Genomic DNA, 21438 nt, shown 5'->3' with positions numbered 1-21438 from the left:
CTGGGACCTGTTATCATTCTAGCCAACTTGAGTCATTAGTAGCACCTTGGGACTAGTGATCATACTAACCAGCTTCAGTCAGTATTGGCCCCCTGAGACCTATTATCCTGCTAAGTAACTCCAGTCAGTAGTGACCCCTGTACCTTAAATCCTGCAAATATTCAAAACCAGAGGTTAACTCTACTGCCCACCAGTTCCAGTCAATATTGACATGTATTGTTACCCTGCTTGTAATGAATAACAGAGGCCCGTTGTTGCTAGCCAGCTCCAGTCACCAGTGCCCGTCACATATTATCCTCAATAGGATCAATGCCCAAGACCTGTGCAGCTGCCAACCTCCTCTAGTCAGCAGTGACCTCCCAGACCTGGTATTCTGCATATAATCAGCAAGGCTTCGGCCCTAATAACACTCACCCCACATCCTTATGGTATCTTAGCAATGTAATTTATTTACATCATACAGTAGGAACCGCACTATATCACACGATCCCAAAAACAAAGAAAATCAAAATTTGCCTAACCATTCAGCACTCCACCTTGTCAAAAATGACCAAATCACACCAAGCACTATAGCCTGTCACATCACATGGCACACTCAGCCACAGCATGACAAGATACAACGGCAGGGATTTGGGGCCATTAATCCTCAGGCATGTATGCTGTAGATGCACATGCTTTGCATACTCCTGCCATCTTGTGTTGGGTCCGGATGTTTGCAAGTTGTTTCAATATTACCCCTAGATTTATATTCCATCGCAAAAATTACCTGCACCACTCCTTCTTTTTGATCTGGGTTATTTAATTTAATTTGTTGCAGGCTATTTTCACCTTGAGCATGCTCAATTAACCTTCCATTATGATTACTAACAGTTTGAGACAATGATTGTCGATGTTTATGGAACTGCTTCGTTTCGGTTTCCAGATCTTGTGGTAATTTAATATCCTTCCAGGTTTTTAACAAATCTCTATTCGTTTCATCCCCTCTGATACTCTCCCTCTTTGCTCTATTTGTTTCCAATTGTGATGGCTTATTTCCACTTGCAGCATTTCTAAGGACTGAATTTTCCCATTCTCTATCATTTTTATACTAGCAGCTTGATTGTTTAGGCAATTATTTTTCATAACTGCTTGTACCTCCGATAGATCCTTATTAAATAGAGGGTAAAAGGGTTTTGTTGGAGATATTTGTTTACCCTCACCTTCACAATATGATATTTGGTCATGATTGTTTCCAGTGTTCAATCTCACTATACCTGATGCATTTGTATTTTTTATACTTTTAGAAGCTTTATTTCTTGCTTTCCGTTGTTTTTTCCTCTATCTTTTTGATAGATGATCCCTCATATCCATTGTTGATGAAAATCAACATTGGATATGGCAAAATTACTTATGGAATTGACCATAAGTAATTTTGCCATTGTATTTCAACATCTCTATCGTAAGACCAGAGCATATTCATGTTATAATCACCGGTAATAATAATCTCAGGTTGAGTGTCATTGTCCAGTTGCTGCAATATCATAATTATCAAATTGGTCGCCATTGTTCTTCGTAAATATATACGTTGATTACTACAAGAGATTTAATTATATTTTGTTCTTTGTATCATATTTTGACAATTAGATAATCCTTTTGACTTGGGACGTCCATTTCACTTTCCATATTTAGCTCAGTTGATATAAAAATAGCCAAACCCCCACAAGGTCTGCCATAGTTACTTGTTCTCTTAGCTAATGAGTAATAACACTATACCCTTCCAATCTAAAAGGAACTAAAGCCCAAGTCTCTTGTAAACAAATGATTTGAAAACAGCACAAAGTAGCTAGTTGGTTATTCTGAATCTTTGATTGAACCCCATTTATATTCCACAAACATAATCTGAGCCTTTCATTCATAATTGTTGGCCCCCTTAAAGGAACTTCAGATTGTAGATGTCAATCCTGCCTGACATTATGGAGGGCTGCTGTTAGCCAACCTAATTTGACAGTGTCAAATAATAGGTCTCCTATTTTTTCCTCTAATGATTTTAAAAGATGCCCGTTGGTCATACCTATGTTTTTTTTTAATATTGAATATTTCTTATTATTCTCGGTTCTCATTTGGTTATGATTTTTTAATTTTGTTGAAACAAAAGGACGTTGCAGGGGAGTTGTTATTTTTATTCCCAAGTCCTGAAAGCGATTATGTTCTTGCATAATAAGGCTGGCGGCAGTAGAAGATGTCCAAATTACTAATATCGATTCGCGATTATTCTTGATTGTGAGGAATTCAATTGATTCTATGTCGGTACATTTAATTTCCTTTAATGAGGGTACTGCATTACACAATTTTAATATGTTCCCATGAGTCAAGATATCATTATTACCCCTAGATTTATATTCCATCGCAAAAATTACCTGCACCACTCCTTTTTGATCTGGGTTATTTAATTTAATTTGTTCCAGGCTATTTTCACCTTGAGCATGCTCAATTAACCTTCCATTATGATTACTAACAGTTTGAGACCATGATTGTCGATGTTTATGTAACTGCTTCGTTTCGGTTCCCAGATCTTGTGGTAATTTAATATCCTTCCAGGTTTTTAACAAATCTCTATTTGTTTCATCCCCTCTGATACTCTCCCTCTTTGCTCTTTTTGTTTCCAATTGTTATGGCTTATTCTCCACCTGTTTATTACATTCCTCCACTTGCAGCTTTTCTAAGGACTGAATGTTCCCATTCTCTATCATTTTTATACTATCAGCTTGCTTGTTTAGGCATTTATTTTTCATAACTGCTTGTACCTCCGATAGATCCTTATTAAATAGAGGGTAGAAGGGTTTTGTTGGAGACATTTGTTTACCCTTACCTTCACAATATGATATTTAGTCATGGTTGTTTCCAGTGTTCAATCTCACTATATCTGATGCATTAGTTTTTTTAAATACTTTTAGAAGCTTTATTTCTTGCTTTCTGTTGTTTTTTCCTCTGTCTTTTTGATAGATGAACTTCCGGAGCCGCGTCTGTCATTGTTGATTGTGTCGAGCATAGGTTTATCACTTCTTGATCTTTTGTTTTATCATCTTTTTTTATTTAACAACAACTTGTTTTTACATTTTATTGTATCTTTAGAGGGGCAGTCGGTCTTGATGGGTTGAATTCCCGCATCAGGAAAATTCCCTTTTACATCGTCAATTATTGTTTTTAAAATATCCGGAATGGTATCCAGTTTAATTAGTGGGGCACAACTACACTCTGCATACGTAGATATTGGCTGAGATTGTGCCCTTACTATTAGATTATTTTGTGGTGTTATCTTCTGCTCAGTTCCGGCAACAGAGGATGCCGTAGCGCTCAAGAGATCTATTTGGACCTCCTTTTTGTTGGACTGATATGTTAAAGCTTCCAGAGTTAATTGCGAGGTTTTGAAGAATAAATCCCAAATTGCTCCCGCGTTCCCACTTCCTGGTACCTAAGTACCTAGGCTATGGTGTTGCCCATTTATGAATGATAGGTCCTTATACTTCTCTTTTTGTGGTCCTTGAAAATCATGTCCCTCGTCACAAGAATGAATGAATTGTGGACTACTATTGAAAACGTCTTTTTGATACGGAGTACTCCAACGCTGCAGAGTTTCTGGGTTGCTGTTGTATTCATCCTTATTAATTTGAGATCCGTTATTTTGATTACATTTCGGCTGGTCCTGTTTCTTAACTGAATTTATTTTAGACAGAGTAAGATCCGATTTCAGTGGGGTATTGGCTTCCCTTATGATTTTCACCCCACCATTTAGTTCATTTGGAGCATCTTGCTCTTGTTGATTTATTTGGCCCAAATTAGATGGTTTCCCTATACCGTTAGCTTTTCTGATTTTTACTTGCACTTCTATTGGCATTGGCCGCCTAGTTGGTAGTAAGTGCTGAGTATCTCCCATTGTTAGATTTGTGCATTTTGTGTCCTTTTGTTGTGAATGACCAGTAAGTGGAATAGTTAACATTTCTAGGTCCATTGTTTGACCCCAGTGGTTGACTTGGTCCTTAGTTGAATTTGACATTCGTTCGACTTCAGCTTCAGACTTAGGGTGGCCTCGTTCACTTACTCCTTGCTTAGGGGATATAATATTTGTTCTACTCAGTGGTTTAATTGGAGTTTGAAGAACACATGGGTTAGTTAGCAATGTTAGCATAGCACCAGTTGGATCTTTCATAAAATCAAACTTTGACAGCTACTTTCCCAGTTCCCCAATGGACTATATGTCACCTGTCTGTTTTATTTTAAACATATTTAATATTAGTGTTTGTTGTATTTTTCTTTACCTTTTGATAGGAGGGAAAGGTGGCCGCTCCTTTCCTGACCTCATAATACACCCTCTAAGGTGAAGAAGTCTTGCTTCTTTCAGAGAATCAAACGGGCCAGTGACAAGACCAAACGGTGCTTTGATTGGACAAAAACACCTCCAAGGGAAAACACCCCCAAAGCACATCTCAGTACAGAATCCGTCGGTGCTGCTGGTTACTTATTTAATGAACTAATTAATCAATCAATTGATTAATATCCGGGCTCCGGGTAGGGCTGTAGTCTAGGCATGCATAGTAAATCAGGGGTCGAGGGGTGCTTTAACAGGGTCAAAGTCTATTGTCACTTTCCCCTTTGCATAATTTCTCAGATTTTGTATTACAGACTTGTTACAGACTCCAATGGCTCAGCGACTTACGGACGGATCAACCTTAACTACTCGCCACATGCCACACACCTCTTGCCACTTGTCACTCACCGCTCACTGTTCATTGCTTGTTCGTTGCTATTCATCCCTGTCAAGAGTACAAGGGAGAATGCTGGCAATTGTTCAAGGGCAAGAGCGGGATCCAGAGCCAGTCCCTCTACAGACGGCAGATGTAGGCACTTCCCTCCACTCCTCTGCTCAGCTCTGCTCTGCTCAATGCTTTGTGTATACATAAAATCAGGCGGCAGTTCCCTGAGTTCTGAGGAATGATTGAAGCGTGTGATGTCAGACCATAGATGCGTCCATTCCTCATCGGAAATAGGACGGTGAATTAAGTCTTCCCACATAGACATATACCGGGGGCGTGGGGAAAGCACTGTTTTAAGGAGGAAGCTATAGATAAATGAGATCACCCCTTTCATGTTAGCAGTCTTGGTGAGAAAGGCCTCAAATTTTGTGAGAGGTGGAGTAGCAGCCTCCCATATCTGAGGTGTGAGGGCCCAGTGCATCAATTGGATATACTGATATCTTTCCGTGTTCTTCAATTCAAAGTGCCTTTGACATTGATCAAAAGTAAGGGGATCGAAATTGTGGAACAAATGTATTAGAGCTAAGCAGCCTCCCCTTCTCCGGGCATCAAAGGGTCCCTTATGTTGGGCCGGGGGGAAAGTTGGATTGAAATGGATTGGAGTGAATGCGGATGGAAAAGGAGTCCATACTTTAAGAGTGGTGCGTGTGGGGCAGCTAAGGTCACCCTGGCAGCCGCCTGGAAGAGAAGGGAGGCTCCAACTATTTCCCTATGGCACTCGCGTCTTTGGAGACTGCTTAGTCTAAACCGTATGGCTGATATTTTCAGGGATAATTATAAGAATTTCGAATTTAAATGGGGCCCCCTTGTCTCCTTCCTCTCCCAGGGCCGTCCGTCTGCGGTGTGTCCATCCACCATCAGAGCCCGCCACCTCTTCCAGTTTTGATCACAATCCCAGTGTCGACCAACCTCTCGTTAGTATGAACACACCGCCACCACGGGTGGGGTGGAGGGTGGATTTTTTTCTTTTTTTTTTTCTTTGTTCCTTGTTAGAATCATAATTACTTATCCCATGTTAAGATGCGTTTGTCCACGCTTTTTGGCTATTCCGCATACAACACCTCGGTGGAGCAACCTGGAGAAATTACCGTTACAGAAGCCCGTTAAGTTTTCTTTAGACCTATCTGCAGGCTTAGCAAAGTTGCATGATCTTCTTTTTTTATCTTTCTATCTCATCTCCGGGGCACTTAGAAGCTGTATCTTTCATTTGGCTTATCTAATAAGAGGAGGAGCTGGTTTATATATTTTTTTTTGTTCGAGTTTTTATATAGCGCGAACTTGAACCGATTAGGTTATCAGAGCGCTTTACATAGCACCAGTTACGTTACATAAGGACACACATTCATTTTTGTTAGGCACGGGGAGATTAAGTGATTTGCCCAGAATCACAGGATGTTTTAGCGACATTACCGAGACTCGAACCCAGTTCCCCAGACTTTCTGATCCCCTGCGTGGGACCAAGTGATGATGTAATTTATGCCTGTGGACTGTGGAAAAAAAATTAATGAACACATTTTTGACATAAATAAGGTGGCAGGCGAAAGGCTCCTCTGTGCCTTGCAGCAGCCGCCGCACGAGCAGCACCACAAGCGCCTTAGCACCGCGGTGCCGGTAGCGTCCGTTCGTGCCCCCAAAGCAGATCCGTAGAACTTAATGAGCCTGTATAACAGGACGCGGGTGAAGCAGGAACCGGTCACAAAACAAACCCTGGCAGTCGTCCCAGGCTCCGCTCCGCTTGCTCATCAACTCCTCTTCGGCTCGGCCCCTCGGCTCTAATCGATACGCTCTGCACTCAACGCCGAATCACAGGCCGACAACAACTGTGAACACCAACAGAGGGAAGAATTGTGTGTTTCCCCCAGTTAGTGAAAAAAAACCAGCATAAGCATTGGCTGCTTCTGCTGCACCCAGAGTCTTGTGCGTCTTTTCAGTCTAATTTTTCTGTCTGGAAAAAGATTGTGTCCTGGTTTTCTGCACCCAGTAAATCCAGGTGCAGAAAAACCTAACAACTGATAATCAAGTGGAATAAAATGAACACATGAAAGTACGCCTTAATTTCATTGCCCTTGATTCACACTCTGGACCAAAGTTGAGGGATAGGTCTAGGCATAGTCCTCGCAGCACACAATAGATTTGCTTGAGGCAGAGGCCAAAACTCAAAAGTCAGGAAACCAGATACAAGTAGGTGGTAACTCAGGGCAGGGGAAAACGCCTGTTGTCCGTAGAGGAGCCATTCCCGTCCCAGAAATCTGCATTACAAATTAATTAATAGTGTATATTTTTTAATATCTGTTTGGTGCCAGTCCATATGACTTTCATATCTGCCTTTGGGATTCTATGTTGCAACTTTATAGGGTAAATGTATCCTTTGTGAGCTTAATAAAATGTTAAAAATTCTACAAATCCTCACTCCTACATCCAAGTACTCTCTTGCTACCATTCTACACTCTGCTCTGTCTGAAAAACAGCTCAGCATATTCAAAATTCTGCATTGATTTGGCTTGTAAATTATATTTTTGGAAATGCACATGTATTAACTATTTAATTTTAATACTATAGGTGATTGAAATTACGGACGAAGAAAGCAAGATTTAGCACTAAGCAACTGAATGTCAGTGCCATAAGAAGGATTATTTTAAAAAACTGAAGGACATCCGGCATTCTACGTTTAAACAATTTCCAAAAATCTAAGTGTGGCGAGGAAAGTACTATACCTGTAAGTGAAGTCTCTAATTTTGCATTTCATTAACCCAGAGCAAAGCCATATCTGTGCACACAGCATCAGAAATAATGTAGAAAGACCGCTTCAGCATCCTCATCTGAAATATTATCAGAAAGACACATTGCCTCAGCATGACAGAATAACGTTCATCTAAAGCATCATGTAATTCCAGAGAGGAAACACACACTGCATAAAAGAAAGTTACAACTAAAGGTTTCTTCTGGATACCATCAAAGAAAAGACACTGAAAGAAGACTCCGAAGCTGACACGTTAACAACTAAAAGATTGGAAAATCACCTTTGTTCAACAACCGTTTTTACAGTTACGCAAGTTTGAGACTATCTGCTTCGGGATATAACACCTCGACCCACTCTGCTCACTCTTGCGAATACCTTAAAAATTCACCACTTTATTGTGTTAATGACCATCTCAGATTGTTTCCTTTTTATTGTGTACTGTTCTGTAATTCTATGTAAATCGCCTCAACATTATCTGTTGTGCAAGAGTGATATGTACAACTGTTAAATATAAAAATGGATTAAAGGATCACCGTTGCACTATAGGTAATGTAAATAAATCCTCATCTTCAAAACTACAATCCTTAACCTTACACCAAACATAGAAAGGGTAAAAGGAACTGATGTTCTGCGACTGGTGATCCACAATAGTACTGTGCACGTTCAAACGCCCTCAGTTACTGCCATTACATCAGTGCAAAAAGGTTTCAGGCGTAAATCTTATCTCACTGAGCATATGAGAATCCACACTGGGGAAAAACCTTATCAGTGCTCTGAATGCCAGAAAAGCTTTAGAGTCAAAGCGAGTCTATATCAACATGCATTAACCCACTCTATGGAAAAACCTTACCAGTGCGCTGAATGTCAGAAAAGGTTCAACCAAAAATGTTATCTCACTGAACATATGAGAATCCACTCTGGGGAAAAACCTTACCAGTGCTCTGAATGCCCAAAATATTTCAAACTTAAATCACTTCTAACTGCACATGTGAGATTCCACACTGGGGAAAAACCTTATCAGTGCTCTGAATGCCAGAGATGTTTCAGTGACAAAATGAGACTCACTAAACATACAAGGACCCACACTTGGGTAAAACGTTATCGGTGCACTGAATGTGACAAATGTTTCAGTGAAAAAAGCAGTCTCACTCAGCACATAAGAACCCACACTGGGGAAAAACCTTATCAGTGCTCTGAATGCCAGAAATGTTTCATTCAAAAAAGCAGTCTCACACGCCACATAAGAACCCACACTGGGGAAAAACCTTATCAGTGCCCTGAATGCCCAAAAGATTTCAAACTTAAATCACATATAACTGAACATGTGAGAGTACACACTGGGGAAAAACCTTATCAGTGCTCTGAATGCCAGACATGCTTCAGTTTAAAAAGTAGTCTCACACGGCACATAAGAATCCACACTGGGGAAAAACCTTATCAGTGCTCTGAATGCCAGAAAAGCTTTAGAGTCAAAGCGAGTCTATATCAACATGCATTAACCCACTCTATGGAAAAACCTTACCAGTGCGCTGAATGCCAGAAAAGGTTTTGTAACAAACCGAGTCTATCTCGACATGCATTAACCCACTCTGTGGAACAACCTTACCAGTGCGCTGAATGCCCAAAAAGTTTCAACCAAAAATGTCATCTCACTGAACATATGAGAATCCACACTGGGGAAAAACGTTATCGGTGCACTGAATGTGACAAATGTTTCAGTGAAAAAAGCAGTCTCACTCAGCATATAAGAACCCACACTGGGGAAAAACCTTATCAGTGCTCTGAATGCCAGAAATGTTTCAGAGTCAAAATCCGTCTCACTCAGCATATAAGAACCCACACTGGGGAAAAACCTTATCAGTGCTCTGAATGCCAGAAATGTTTCATTCAAAAAAGCTGTCTCACACGGCACATAAGAACCCACACTGGGGAAAAACCTTATCAGTGCCCTGAATGCCCAAAAGATTTCAAACTTAAATCACATATAACTGAACATGTGAGATTCCACACTGGGGAAAAACCTTATCAGTGCTCTGAATGCCAGACATGCTTCAGTTTAAAAAGTAGTCTCACACGGCACATAAGAATCCACACTGGGGAAAAACCTTATCAGTGCTCTGAATGCCAGAAATGTTTCAGTATAAAAAGTAGTCTCACTCTGCATACAAGAACCCACACTGGGTAAAAACCTTATCAGTGCATTGAATGCCAGAAATGTTTCAGTGAAAAAAGACATCTCACGCTGCATATAAAAACCCACACTGGGGAAAAAACTTATCAGTGCTCTGAACGCCCAAAAGATTTCAAACTTAAATCACTTCTAACTGCACATGTGAGATTCCACACTGGGGAAAAACCTTATCAGTGCTCTGAATGCCAGAGATGTTTCAGTGACAAAATGAGACTCACTAAACATACAAGGACCCACACTTGGGTAAAACGTTATCGGTGCACTGAATGTGACAAATGTTTCAGTGAAAAAAGTAGTCTCACTCCGCATATAAGAACCCACGCTGGGGAAAAACCTTATCAGTGCTCTGAATGCCAGAAATGTTTCAGAGTCAAAATCCGTCTCACTCAGCATATAAGAACCCACACTTGGGTAAAACGTTATCGGTGCACTGAATGTGACAAATGTTTCAGTGAAAAAAGTAGTCTCACTCCGCATATAAGAACCCACACTGGGGAAAAACCTTATCAGTGCTCCGAATGCCAAAAATGTTTCAGCCAAAAATCTCATCTCACTGAACATGTGAGAATCCACACTGGTGAATTAAATTATCAGTGCTCTAAATGTCAGAAAAGATTCAGAGGTAGAGATGGTTACAAGCGCCATAAGAAAACACACTGTAGGAAGGTGGATATCTGACTATGGTTACCCCCAACTTTTTGCCTAGTGTTTAGCTGGTTTTCGACTTAGCCTGGGCCCTGAATAGCAGGATCCCAGGCCAACTATCGGCTCTCTCCTTAAAATGGATTCCATGTACCTTAGGTACATACACAATTGGATATTGGTTCACCTTATGAGTCCCTGTATAGTGTACCCTAGGTACTCAGGGCATAGGCGCAACCAAGGCCTACCAGGGGCTGCAGCATGTATTATGTCACACCTGGCTGGCCACCCAGACACAACTGGCTTTTCACTCAGCTGGGGCAAGGTTGTGTAATCACCCCTTGCTTAGGTGTAGTATTCCTATACCTACATACATATAGACACATAGTAACCTATAAGTCACTCCTATGGCAGGCCTTAACAATCCTGAAGGCAGAGTGCTTGGTTATATGTGAGATGGTGCTCTAGCATGAGCTGAGCCTGTCTGCAGCATTCGGAACTGCTTCCTTATAGCTGTTCTATGATATTGCCAAACCATATACTCTTAAGTGCATTATAATCCTCGCGGTTAATGCTAACTTTGGTTTGGCTTTATCGAAACATGTCGTGTAAGGTGTCATACACTTTGGAATACTACCCCCTCGCCAATTCTGGCGACGGGGGTAGCATTCCGCCCTTCTAGAGGGAGAAGACATGTTAGTTCTGACGATCACGGTTAAAGTTAACCAGAGCCCCAGCGTTACAAAATGGACGCTGCTGCCCCAGACACAAGTCTGACCTTCTGCTGCTGGGAGTCCTTCCAGCGAGGGAGGCCTGGACAATAGGTTTCCTGCCTGGAGAGGTGCGAGCACCGCCCCAGACAGGAGTTTGTGTATTAGGACAGGGAGGGTTGAAAAGAAACACACTGCCTGGAGCACTCTAGGTGCTCCATGCATACCCCAGTTCAAACCGGTTGCTGGGGCACCCCTGCCCCAGCTCTGGCGCGAAACTGGACAAAGGAAAGGGGTGTAACCACCCCCCTTCCTGGTCCCACCCATAGGAGGGACCTAGTAGGTAAACCAGCCCACTTTAGTTGTATAAAGATAGGAGCTGACACAGGAGACTTTAGATTAATCCTGGAATCGAACTGAAGACGAAACTCTGGACCCTTCGACATTCACCTAAGCTGAAGACTGAAGAATCTCCCTTGTGGCCAAGGAGTGACCACCCTGGGCAACCAGGCACCATCCAGCAACTCGACGGCTTGCTTTGCCCCCGTTCCCGCCGGAACCCAAGCTCATAGCCTGACAAGATCCTGACTCCCTGAGCCCTCTGACCCCACTGCACGACTCCAGCACAGATGAGCACCTGGACGGCGTTGGACCTCGTGGACCGGACATCTTGAAAAGTCCTTCTTTTTGCTACCAGCGCAGCTCCTGAGGCATCCTCGAAGCTGTGCACTGGGGACCGAGACACCCCGACAATGAGCACCACCTGCACCGAAGATCAGCCCTCCACACTCCACGTGTTCTGCGTGGGGCCCTTCTGCTTGTGTTCTACTCAACGCGTTGTCCCGGTTGCTGGCCAGTTGGCTAGTAGCCCTGTGACGACAATCCTTTAAGAAATCCATCGCTGGTCTGGTTGTTCCAGACTGGCACTTGCTTCCCTGAAAAGGTGAAGTACCTCAGACCCTCCTGGTCTGCACCAGAAGCCTTTTGTGTATCCTGCGTGGGTTGCCTTTGCTTAGGCTTGTTGGCTCCGATCTTGAAGTCGACCCCTCCTTCTGCGAAAACCTTCGTGGGACAGCTCCTCTCCAGCGCCTGGTCGTCCTCGACACCTCCTGGTCCGCGTGGCTGCAGAGACCAGCTTCACGACAGCACCTGATTGCTCCTCGACGACGTCTGGTTGCTTCCTGATTCCACCCGGTCACTGGCTAGTGACCTAGACTCTGTCCCCTCTGCTTTCAGGTCCTTCTTCAACTTCGATCCACCCTTGGATCCACCCGGACATCTTCCTCCTGGTCGCCTGCAGCATCTTTCTTCACGGCTCCATTGGAATCAACGGCGAAACCAGACACACTTTGACACCTATGCACCCGCAGCCCGTCGGTGAGGTAACGCGAGTACTTCGGTGCTCCTGTAGGGATTGACTATCCTAGTGTCCAGATTTGCTTGTAGTTTCCTCCTATCTAAACCGGAAGTGTCCTAAAACTATAATTACTTACCTTTTAAGTTCCCATAGACTTTCTATTGACTCCCGCGTGAGTGTTCCAACTCTGCACGCGCCGCCTGTGGGCCTCCTACTCCTAACCTAAGGGTCAGATAGTGTAGCCCCAGCGATTCCCTAGGCCTTCTCCTTTCACCAGTCGTGGTTCTTATACCACTTACTTAGTATATGGTTTTACGCGCCCCTAGGGCCTAACTGTAAATTGTGCTATTTAAAGTATTTCTAAGTGTAACTTGTTATGTGCTTTTGCCTCTGTCCTCATAAAGAGTTCAGAGGAGTGGGTTAGTGAATAAATACATATATATTTTATATATATCCTGTGTGGTGCCCCTTTCATTTTGGTATTCAAGGTGTTACGTATGGTAAAACAGCTGGCTTTACACGCCCTCTAGAGTTATAGCCTAAGACTGCTCTGTCCATGCTACCCCTAGGATAGCTGGTCTATAAGGGGTCACGTGTTTGTAATTATACCTTCACACTGTGTTAAGTTAGCATGAGCGTTTTACAAGTTTAAACGCCATTTTCCTTTTCTGCTACCTCTGCACACGGCACATTATGTTATTACAGCTTTTCGCCTAGTTGCATATTTTGTTTGACGCGAGAATAACAAGGTTTGCTTGATAATCTATGTCCGTACAGTGAGTGCCGAGGCCTTCAAGGTTTTTCAACACAGTGCTTGTTGTTCGAGTTGATCAGCGCACGGTCTAGACATAACACATATGCAGCTGTGGCCAACTTTGGGTTTGAGCGGGTTTAATAATGCACTGCACAGAGAAGTAAAACACACTTGATGGAGATTCGTATGCTGAGTGTTGGTGCAGGAGATGATGTGATCCGTTTCTGCTAAGACCAAGAGGTATGGGTCTGCCCTTCTAAACCCAAAAGAGACCTTCTTTAGATATAATATACAGGCTAGGGAGGGTAAACTTACGTTTAATGTCACCTTTTACTATTAGCATTTTGACATGCTTTCTCCTTTTGTATTTTATGGAATAGTAACAATGCTGATAACCTTGTTCTTGATTATATGTTTCCTTGTATTATCTAAGACACTGTGCTTGAGAACACAGCATTAGAAATAAACATTTCAAAATTGCACGTGTCTTCATTTACTCCTCGTTCTGGACTGATGTGTGTATGACGAAAGAGTGTTCATTTATTCCACTTTACCTGAGGTGTTCTGAGTTCATGTTCTGGGTTGTCTAATCATTGGGGATGAGAAAGAACCAATGAGACATTGATTGCTAGTCTGGTAGGGGATTTTGGATACTGAGGTGAGTTTTTGGCACACCCTCATTCACTGAGGTTCTGGGTTTCTATGCACAGTTCTGTATAGGTACAGAATCCCTGCTACAAAGGTTGACTTTACAACCATCACCATAAGGGTTGTTTGGACTGGTGCAAGGTGCTCACTAGAAGAGTGAACATCATTTATGTGTGTTCTGAATGTCAGATAAGGTTTAGTCTTGAATACAATGTCATTTCACATGAGAGAATTCACACTGGACTAAAACATTATACAGGAGGAAAAAGCCAGAAACGTTTTACTCAGAAAGAAGATCTCACTAAACATGAGAAATGCATGCACATGAGGTGAAAAGTAAGGCGTATCTTGAGTTGCAGAAAAGCTTCTAACAACCTGACTTTACATGAGAGAGCACATATTGTAGTTGCAATAGAGTTCATCAAGAAACTCTTGCAGGATAACTTAGGCTGCCCGCATGCAACCTCCAAAGAAATTTCAGACCTGGAAATATTTTTAATTGCAACAGAATCCACAATTTGAGTATCTGAAAGTCACAAAACTCTCAAGGTCTTTACTTTACACAGAGACGTTTTAGTGCTTGCAAAAATCAACTAATTGCCCTAAAAATCATAATAATAATGTCTTAAATTTTACTCCACCCAAAAGGTTTCTACTCACCTTTGTTTCTTAACATATGACTGATATCTATTTTTTCATGATAAGATTAAGCCTATGTGACAAAAAAACTCTGGCTGTCTACGCGGAGTTCCGCAAGCAGCGGAATGCGAAAGGGTCATGCCGTTTGTGGTGATTTCATCCCATGTCGGAGGATCATTTGGCCCTTCTCTTCCAAGAAGTTATGGATCTCTTTGCCAAGGGAGCTATCAAACGCGTCCCTGTGCCAGAAGTAGGTCAGGGTTGCTACTCCCACTACTTCTTGGTACCCAAGAAGGACAAAGGCCTGCATCCTATCTTAGTCCTCAGGGACATCAACCGCTTCCTCCTAAAAGAGAAATTCAAGATGTTAACCTTGGCTCAGGTCTTGTCTGCCTTCGAGCCTGGAGATTTGATGGTAGCATTGGACTTGCAGGACACTTACTTTCACATCCCCGTCTTGCCTGCCCACCGTCATTACCTCGGTTCACGGTAGGCCACACGCATTTTCAGTTTACCATGCTCCCCTTTGGCCTTACCAGCCCTCCCCCCGGTGTTCACGAAAGTGATGGCGGTTGTCGCAGCTCATCTGCGCAGATCAGGGGTTCCAGTCTTCCCCTATCTCGACGACTGGCTGTTGAAGGCGAGATCGCCCAGGCTGTCGTCTCCCTCCTCCAGACTAAGACTGACTTCCTGCATTTGCTGGGGTTCACAGTTAACGTGCTGAAGTCGCAACTGATTCCCTCCCATAAGCTCCTTTTCATCTGAGCGGTTCTGGACACAGCACAGTTTTGGGTCTATCCTCCCTAGCAGCAAGTCCAGGATATTCGGGCTATGATACCGATGTTTCAGCCTCCATCCCGGTGTTCGGTGAGAATGAGGCTGCTGGGCCTCATGGCCTCCTGCATCCTGCTGGTGCATCATGCCAGATGGCATATACATGCTCTGCAGTGGAACTTGAAGTCCCAGTGGGCGCAGCACCAGGGGAATCTTTCCGATGACGTTCAGATTTCGGAGGGGACTCCAAGTCAGTTGCAGTAGTGGTTCACGAACCAGGATTGAGTCAACTGCAGATCCCTCTCCCTTCCCCAACCTGAGTTCACAGTAGTGACGGATGCGTCACTCCTGGTTTGGGGCAGCCATATGGGAATGGCAGAGATCAAAGGCCTCTGGTCTCTGGCGGAGTCCAGGCACCACATCAACCTTCTGGAGCTCCGGGCGATTCGTCTTGCATTGAAGGCATTCCTTCTTTCTGTCAAAGGAAGAGTGGTGCAGGTGTTCACGGACAACACCACTGCCATGTGATGCTGCAACAAACAGGGTAGGGTCGGGTCATGAACCCTATGTCAAGAGGCTCTTCTCCTTGGACATGGCTGGAACATCAGGGCATACCTCTGGTGGTTCAACACCTAACAGGTTCCCTGAAAGCCAGGGCGGAAAAACTCCGCTGCCGGTGCATGATGGATCACGAATGGCGTCTTCACTCGAAGGTGGTGCAAGGTCTCTTTTAGCAGTGGGGAGAGCCTTGGTTAAATCTATTCGCCACCAAAGAGAACGCGCAATGTCAGCAGTTCTGCGTGTTGGAGTTTTCAAGGCGGCTCTCCCTCGGCAACGCTTTTCGTCACGAGTGGAGTTTCAGCCTCCTGTACGCCTTTCTGCCTGTACCACTTCTGCCAAAATTGCTGAAGAAGATCAAACACGACCGGTCCCAAGTCATTCTTGTGGCTCCGGACTGGGCACGAAGAGTCTGGTACCAGGAGCTCTTGAGCATGTCCATCGATCCTATTGTTAACAGATTTCTGAAGTGCATTACTCATCTCTTTCCTGCTGCTCCTTTCGTAATGCCCCAGTGGGACTTGAATCTTGTCCTCACTTATCTTATGTGTGCTTCCTTTGAGCCCTACATAATTATCCTCTTCGCCTCCTTTGAAGACTGCTTTTTTGCTTGCCATCCCCTCTGCTCGCAGGGTGAGTGAGCATCAGGCTTATCTTCGTGACCTCCATTTCTTGCTGTCCATCCAGAGAAAGTAGTCCTCCGTACTAAGCCCTCTTTCTGCCCAAAGTGATTACCTCTTTCCACATAGGTCAGACCCTCACATTGCCCACCTTCTTCCCGCCTCTAAACCCTTCCAAAGAGGAGGGTAGATTCCATTGTCTGGACCCAAAATGTGTGCTGTCTTTCTACCTTGACCGCACTAAAGACTTCCGGGTGGACGATCAACTCATTGCAGATTATGTGGGCACCAAGAAAGGTCGGGCAATGCACAAAGGTACCATCTCTTGATGGGTCGTCCTATGCATTAAGATCTGTTATTCTTTGACTAAAAGGAACTTCCAGTAGGACTGTGCACCCACTCTACCAGGGCGACGGCAGCCACTACTGCTTTGGGCCGTGGAGTTCCACTGATTGACATCTGTCACACAGCCACGTGGGCATCCCTGCACACGTTAACTAAGCATTACTGCCTGGACAGCCAAATCCGGAGAACTAGCTTTTTTGGCTGTTCTGTTCTCCAGGACTTCCGGGTGTGAACTTAATTCGCAGACACACCACCTGGTTTGGTATTGCTGGGGTATCTATTCTAAGGTAAGGAATCTATAACTAATAGTCTATTTCAGATGAACAATTTACTTACCTTCGGTAACGATGTTATAGATGTATATTAGTTATAGATTCCCTACCTCCCCACCCATCCTCCCCATTCTGCACACGGACTTCTAGGGACAGGGACTCCCTTACAGGGCCCTAGTTTTGTGCACCAGGGGTCAGTGTCTTGCATGGCTCTGCGCTTCTGGCATGGACGTCGTATCAGAACTGACATTAGTGCGCAGGAGCAGAGTCTAAATAGACACCACTGCGTCATCCCGGCGACCATGATGCCCATGACAGACGCTGAGTTGACCGATGCCACCTACCGACACGTAGGGGTACTGCTAAGTAAACATTTCTTCGCATCCAGTCTGACGCCTGGGGGTAATTCTAAGCTAAGGAATCTATAACTAATATATGTCTTACAGATACATCGTTACCAAAGGTAAGTAACTTGTTCGTTTTGTGCCTACCAGGGATGGTGCATCAATTGAGAAAGAGGGCAGATAATGAACAACATTATTATAGAAAGAAAACTGGGTGGGCGCCTGTGCACAGCCCTGGTGAACACCTTAATTGATAGTTAATCGTTCAGTCACCAGGCCCTGGGTTCTACAGCGAACCTGGGCATAATTACCCTCATGTAGACTGATCACTAGGCTCAAGAGCCTCCTGGGATGGCCCATATCACCCCAGACCTTCCATAGCCTGCTTCGTGGAACCAGGACAAAAGCAGATTTAAGGTCGATGAACGCAACATGCAAGTTTCCCTGCCGACCACAACGATCTTCCAATAGAGTAAAAGGAAGCGGAAACCTGATGAATCGTGGATATCTTCTTCCTAAAGCCTGTCTGAAAGGGGGATACAATGGCTTTAGCTGCTGTCCATTCCTCAATCTTGCTCAAGACCAATTGGGGAGAAATGCTCTTCACACAATTGATCAAGCTGATCAGCCTGTAATTGGCTGGATGGAATCTATCCCCCTTCTTATATATTGGGATGACGTCCGCTCCCTTCCAAGATTCAGGTACTGGGGCACCACTGATAATGGCATTAGTTAAGAAAAGGTTATACCAAGACAATTTATCTCTTTCTAGCAGAAGGATATAAGCTGGAATGCTGTCTAATCCTGAAGCTCTACCTCTGGTTATTGCATCCAGAGCTGAGGATGTCAGCCAGGTCAAGGAAAGGGCCAGGTACAGCTATAGAGTAGTCTGTTTACACAGTCCCCAGCACAGTGTCTGGCTCATTAAAAGGAGTGACTGAATAAAGATTGGAGAAATTATCAAACTAGGTCTGGGGAGAAATGTTATTTTGCAGAGGTGAAGCAGAGACCTCTCTCCCCTCCACTTTACAAGTGCCCATTACCTGGTGAAGTTCTTAAAAGAGAAAGCCAATTTGAGTTCCTGCCATTCTTTCTTAGCCCGAGCCTGGGCCCTTTTATACCTCTCTCCATCCAGACTGATTTCTGAGATGTCCTTTGTGAAGGATATCTACGTGAAAGTCTGAATTCCTTATTAAACCAATGGTTTACTTCATGAAAATTCAGTTTGTGGACTTTAATAGGGACTATAAGGTAGTACAATATTTTCTTGAAGTTGTTGTGGAAGCAGTCATTGGCATGCCACACTCTTAGTTCTTGCAAATCGATTTCCCGAAGGTAGTGATAGATTGATCTTCACCTCGCCAGATGATCAAAATATCGTTGATACACACATATAACTGAAATCCCAATTGGCACCGACAAACCATGGGAACCAAAGCAGTGATTTGGATCGGACGGGGCCTAAACACCATTCTCCCTTGTCCATGTAGGATAGTCCCAAATCTCCATTGGTTGCAATAGGAACAGGGGAGTTGTCCCTTCTATGACGGAAGGGGCCCCATTAGACTTGACCATTTCCACATGAGCGATTTTTCAGAGTGTGTGGTGAAGTGCCACCGGCCACCTAACATACAAGAGAATACGTATGGCTAACCTTATAGAACTATGGCTCCTGATAACCAGGTGCCTTAGAATATGTGCGAGAGACACTGCCTGTTCTTTTCTATATTTTCATATATATGTTTTTTTATTGTACTCTCATAAGCTCAGAAGATTACCTCCTCCAGATACCTGTGACAGACTGTCCATTGGACATGGCCCAAAGATCCTACACTTATACATACAAGATTGGGCACTCTGATTCAGGTGCACTGACCTCTCTATACCCTTAGACATATGGGGCTGACCGCTTGCAACAGGATACATGTGTAGTACAAGGGACATGGTTTACACACCCATCACTCATTTCTACTTTCGGGTGTGCTGATTTTTCTAATGATTCTTTCGCCCTTGGGTATACAGCGCTGACCCTTTAAAAACACATGCCAGTACATCGTGGTATTTGCATTTACCTTCGATGGAGGCCTGTCTTTAGTGATTCTATTCCACGTGAAAAAGCGGCTGTGTGTGACAGAGGCAAGAAAGCCTGCAGCATTTAGTGCGCGTTCATTCAGATTCATGCTGCCGGCATGGGAATACATTTCCCAAGTACTCGTGGTCACGTGACTGCATCAGAGTAATGCGATTATACAACCTGAGTGAGTAACCTTAGTGGAGTGGTGTGGCTCACTGGTTAGAGGCGGCAGACCCGTAAGCAGAGAACGGCCCGGGACCAGGGTTCAATTCCCGACGCAGCAGGGTCGTGGACCAGGGTCAACGGACTCGATAAGTCTCGCCTCGGTGCCTACTCTAACCAGGGAACACACTCGGCAACTCTGGGCATTAAGCTTGCCTCACCTCTACAACAGCCCCCCACAGACGCCGGGGATGCCTGGTTTCACCTTGGAGATACCCAGAACGGGACCATCTCACAGGGAAAACCAGGACGGGTTCCCCAGCGGTCTTCAGCGCCAGGATACTCCATGGAGTCACAGTGTGTTTTACAAGTACACCCACATTTACATTTACATTTAGCCACACACCAAATTCAGCTTTAGCTAGCTCCGGATCCTCTATTCGAGCAACTGCGATTACTCTGGATACCGTCCTCCATCTGCTGTGGTATAACGGATTGCTGGCTCCCTGTATACAGTTATGGGTCTCTGACCCGCCGTTTGTTATATCTGTAATTTTTTCTGCACCGAGGCAGCGTGTTCCCTGTATACAGGAATGGGTCCCTGAACCTACATTTTTGTTTAACTTGAATCTTTTGTGCCTTGAGCGCGTCTTTTTTTTTTTTCTTGTTATGAAAACGTAAAGCATGCTGCATTCATGTTAAAGATATGGAAGTGTCAAAGCACACTCTCTCATGCCATAGGAAAGTTCTCAGTGCACATGTGGCAGGTGTTGTGTCTTGAAAACAAAGCACGCTGCCCCCATGCAGAGGTCAACTATTTTAAGCCCATTTACTCCATTGCATCGCAGCCTTGTTATTGCAGTGCACATCAAACACGTCCCGCTTCCCGCCACCACCGCCGACCCCGCCCCTTTTTTCCTTCTGTTCCCTCCCCGTTCCCGCCTCCCAGCTGCTCCGCCCACCCGCGCACTTCGCCTTAAATGGCGACCGTGCGAACGGGCAGCGTTGACGCGCAGCAGGCGCGCCGATTGTGCGCCGAAGGCGCACCAAAGGTAAGCCCGTCTGCGCCCGTCCGCGACCGGATCGCGACCAGCGCCAGGACCCCTGGCCCCCACCAATGGAAGCCGACCCGACGAACCTACAACGCCGCCGATCTCATCGCACGCAACACCGGCCGCATCCCAGGATGTCATCGAGCCGCCCCGAAGCACACCCACGGACCCTTCAGCTGCCACGCCTGCAAGTTCACCTGCATCCGGACCTTCCCTGCACCCGCCAAGCCGAACACCAGCAGCAACCACCTCAAGTGCATCCTGCTCAACACCCGCTCCGTCCACAGACACGCCGTAGAACTCTGGAACCTCCTCGACACCACCGCCCCTGACGTTGCCTTCCTCACCGAGACCTGGATGAACGCCTCCTCAGCCCCAGACATCGCCATCGCCATCCCAGAGGGCTACAAGATCACCCGGAGGGACCGCACCGCCAACCAGACGGGAGGAGGCATCGCCATCATCCACAGAGACACCATCCGCGTCACGACCAACACCGACGACACCCTAACCACCGCTGAACACCTGCACTTCCAGATCCACACCAACCCGAACACCACCCTCAGAGGCACCCTGATCTACCGACCCCCAGGGCCACGCACACGATTCAGCGAGGACATCGCCGACTTCGTCAGCCCGCATGCCCTCCCCTCCGCCGACTACATCCTCCTGGGGGACCTCAACTTCCACCTGGAGAACAACAGCGACCGCAACACCATCAGCCTGCTCGACAACCTCGCCAACCTCGGACTCAAGCAGCTGGTGT

At 44.9% G+C, this 21438-nt stretch overlaps 2 protein-coding genes across 2 annotated transcripts in view; one reads left to right on the top strand and one right to left on the bottom strand.

Annotated features, from left to right (window-relative positions):
- Positions 1-13664, top strand: part of LOC144805422 (uncharacterized) — a 196517-nt gene extending 182853 nt beyond the window's left edge. Inside the window, exon 4 of the mRNA XM_078671981.1 lies at positions 8093-13664. Within this exon, the coding sequence (XP_078528107.1) occupies positions 8093-9715 (1623 nt within the window). The 3' untranslated portion in view covers positions 9716-13664. The remainder of the gene's footprint in view (positions 1-8092) is intronic.
- LOC144805412 (uncharacterized) overlaps positions 1-21438 on the bottom strand; it is a 226956-nt gene that overhangs the window by 148329 nt on the left and 57189 nt on the right. The gene's annotated exons all lie outside the window — the stretch shown is intronic.

This window comes from Lissotriton helveticus (assembly GCF_964261635.1).
Source record: "Lissotriton helveticus chromosome 1_1 unlocalized genomic scaffold, aLisHel1.1 SUPER_1_unloc_1, whole genome shotgun sequence".
NCBI classification, from domain to species: domain Eukaryota; kingdom Metazoa; phylum Chordata; class Amphibia; order Caudata; family Salamandridae; genus Lissotriton; species Lissotriton helveticus.
This window is presented reverse-complemented; position numbering and strand designations above follow the sequence as displayed.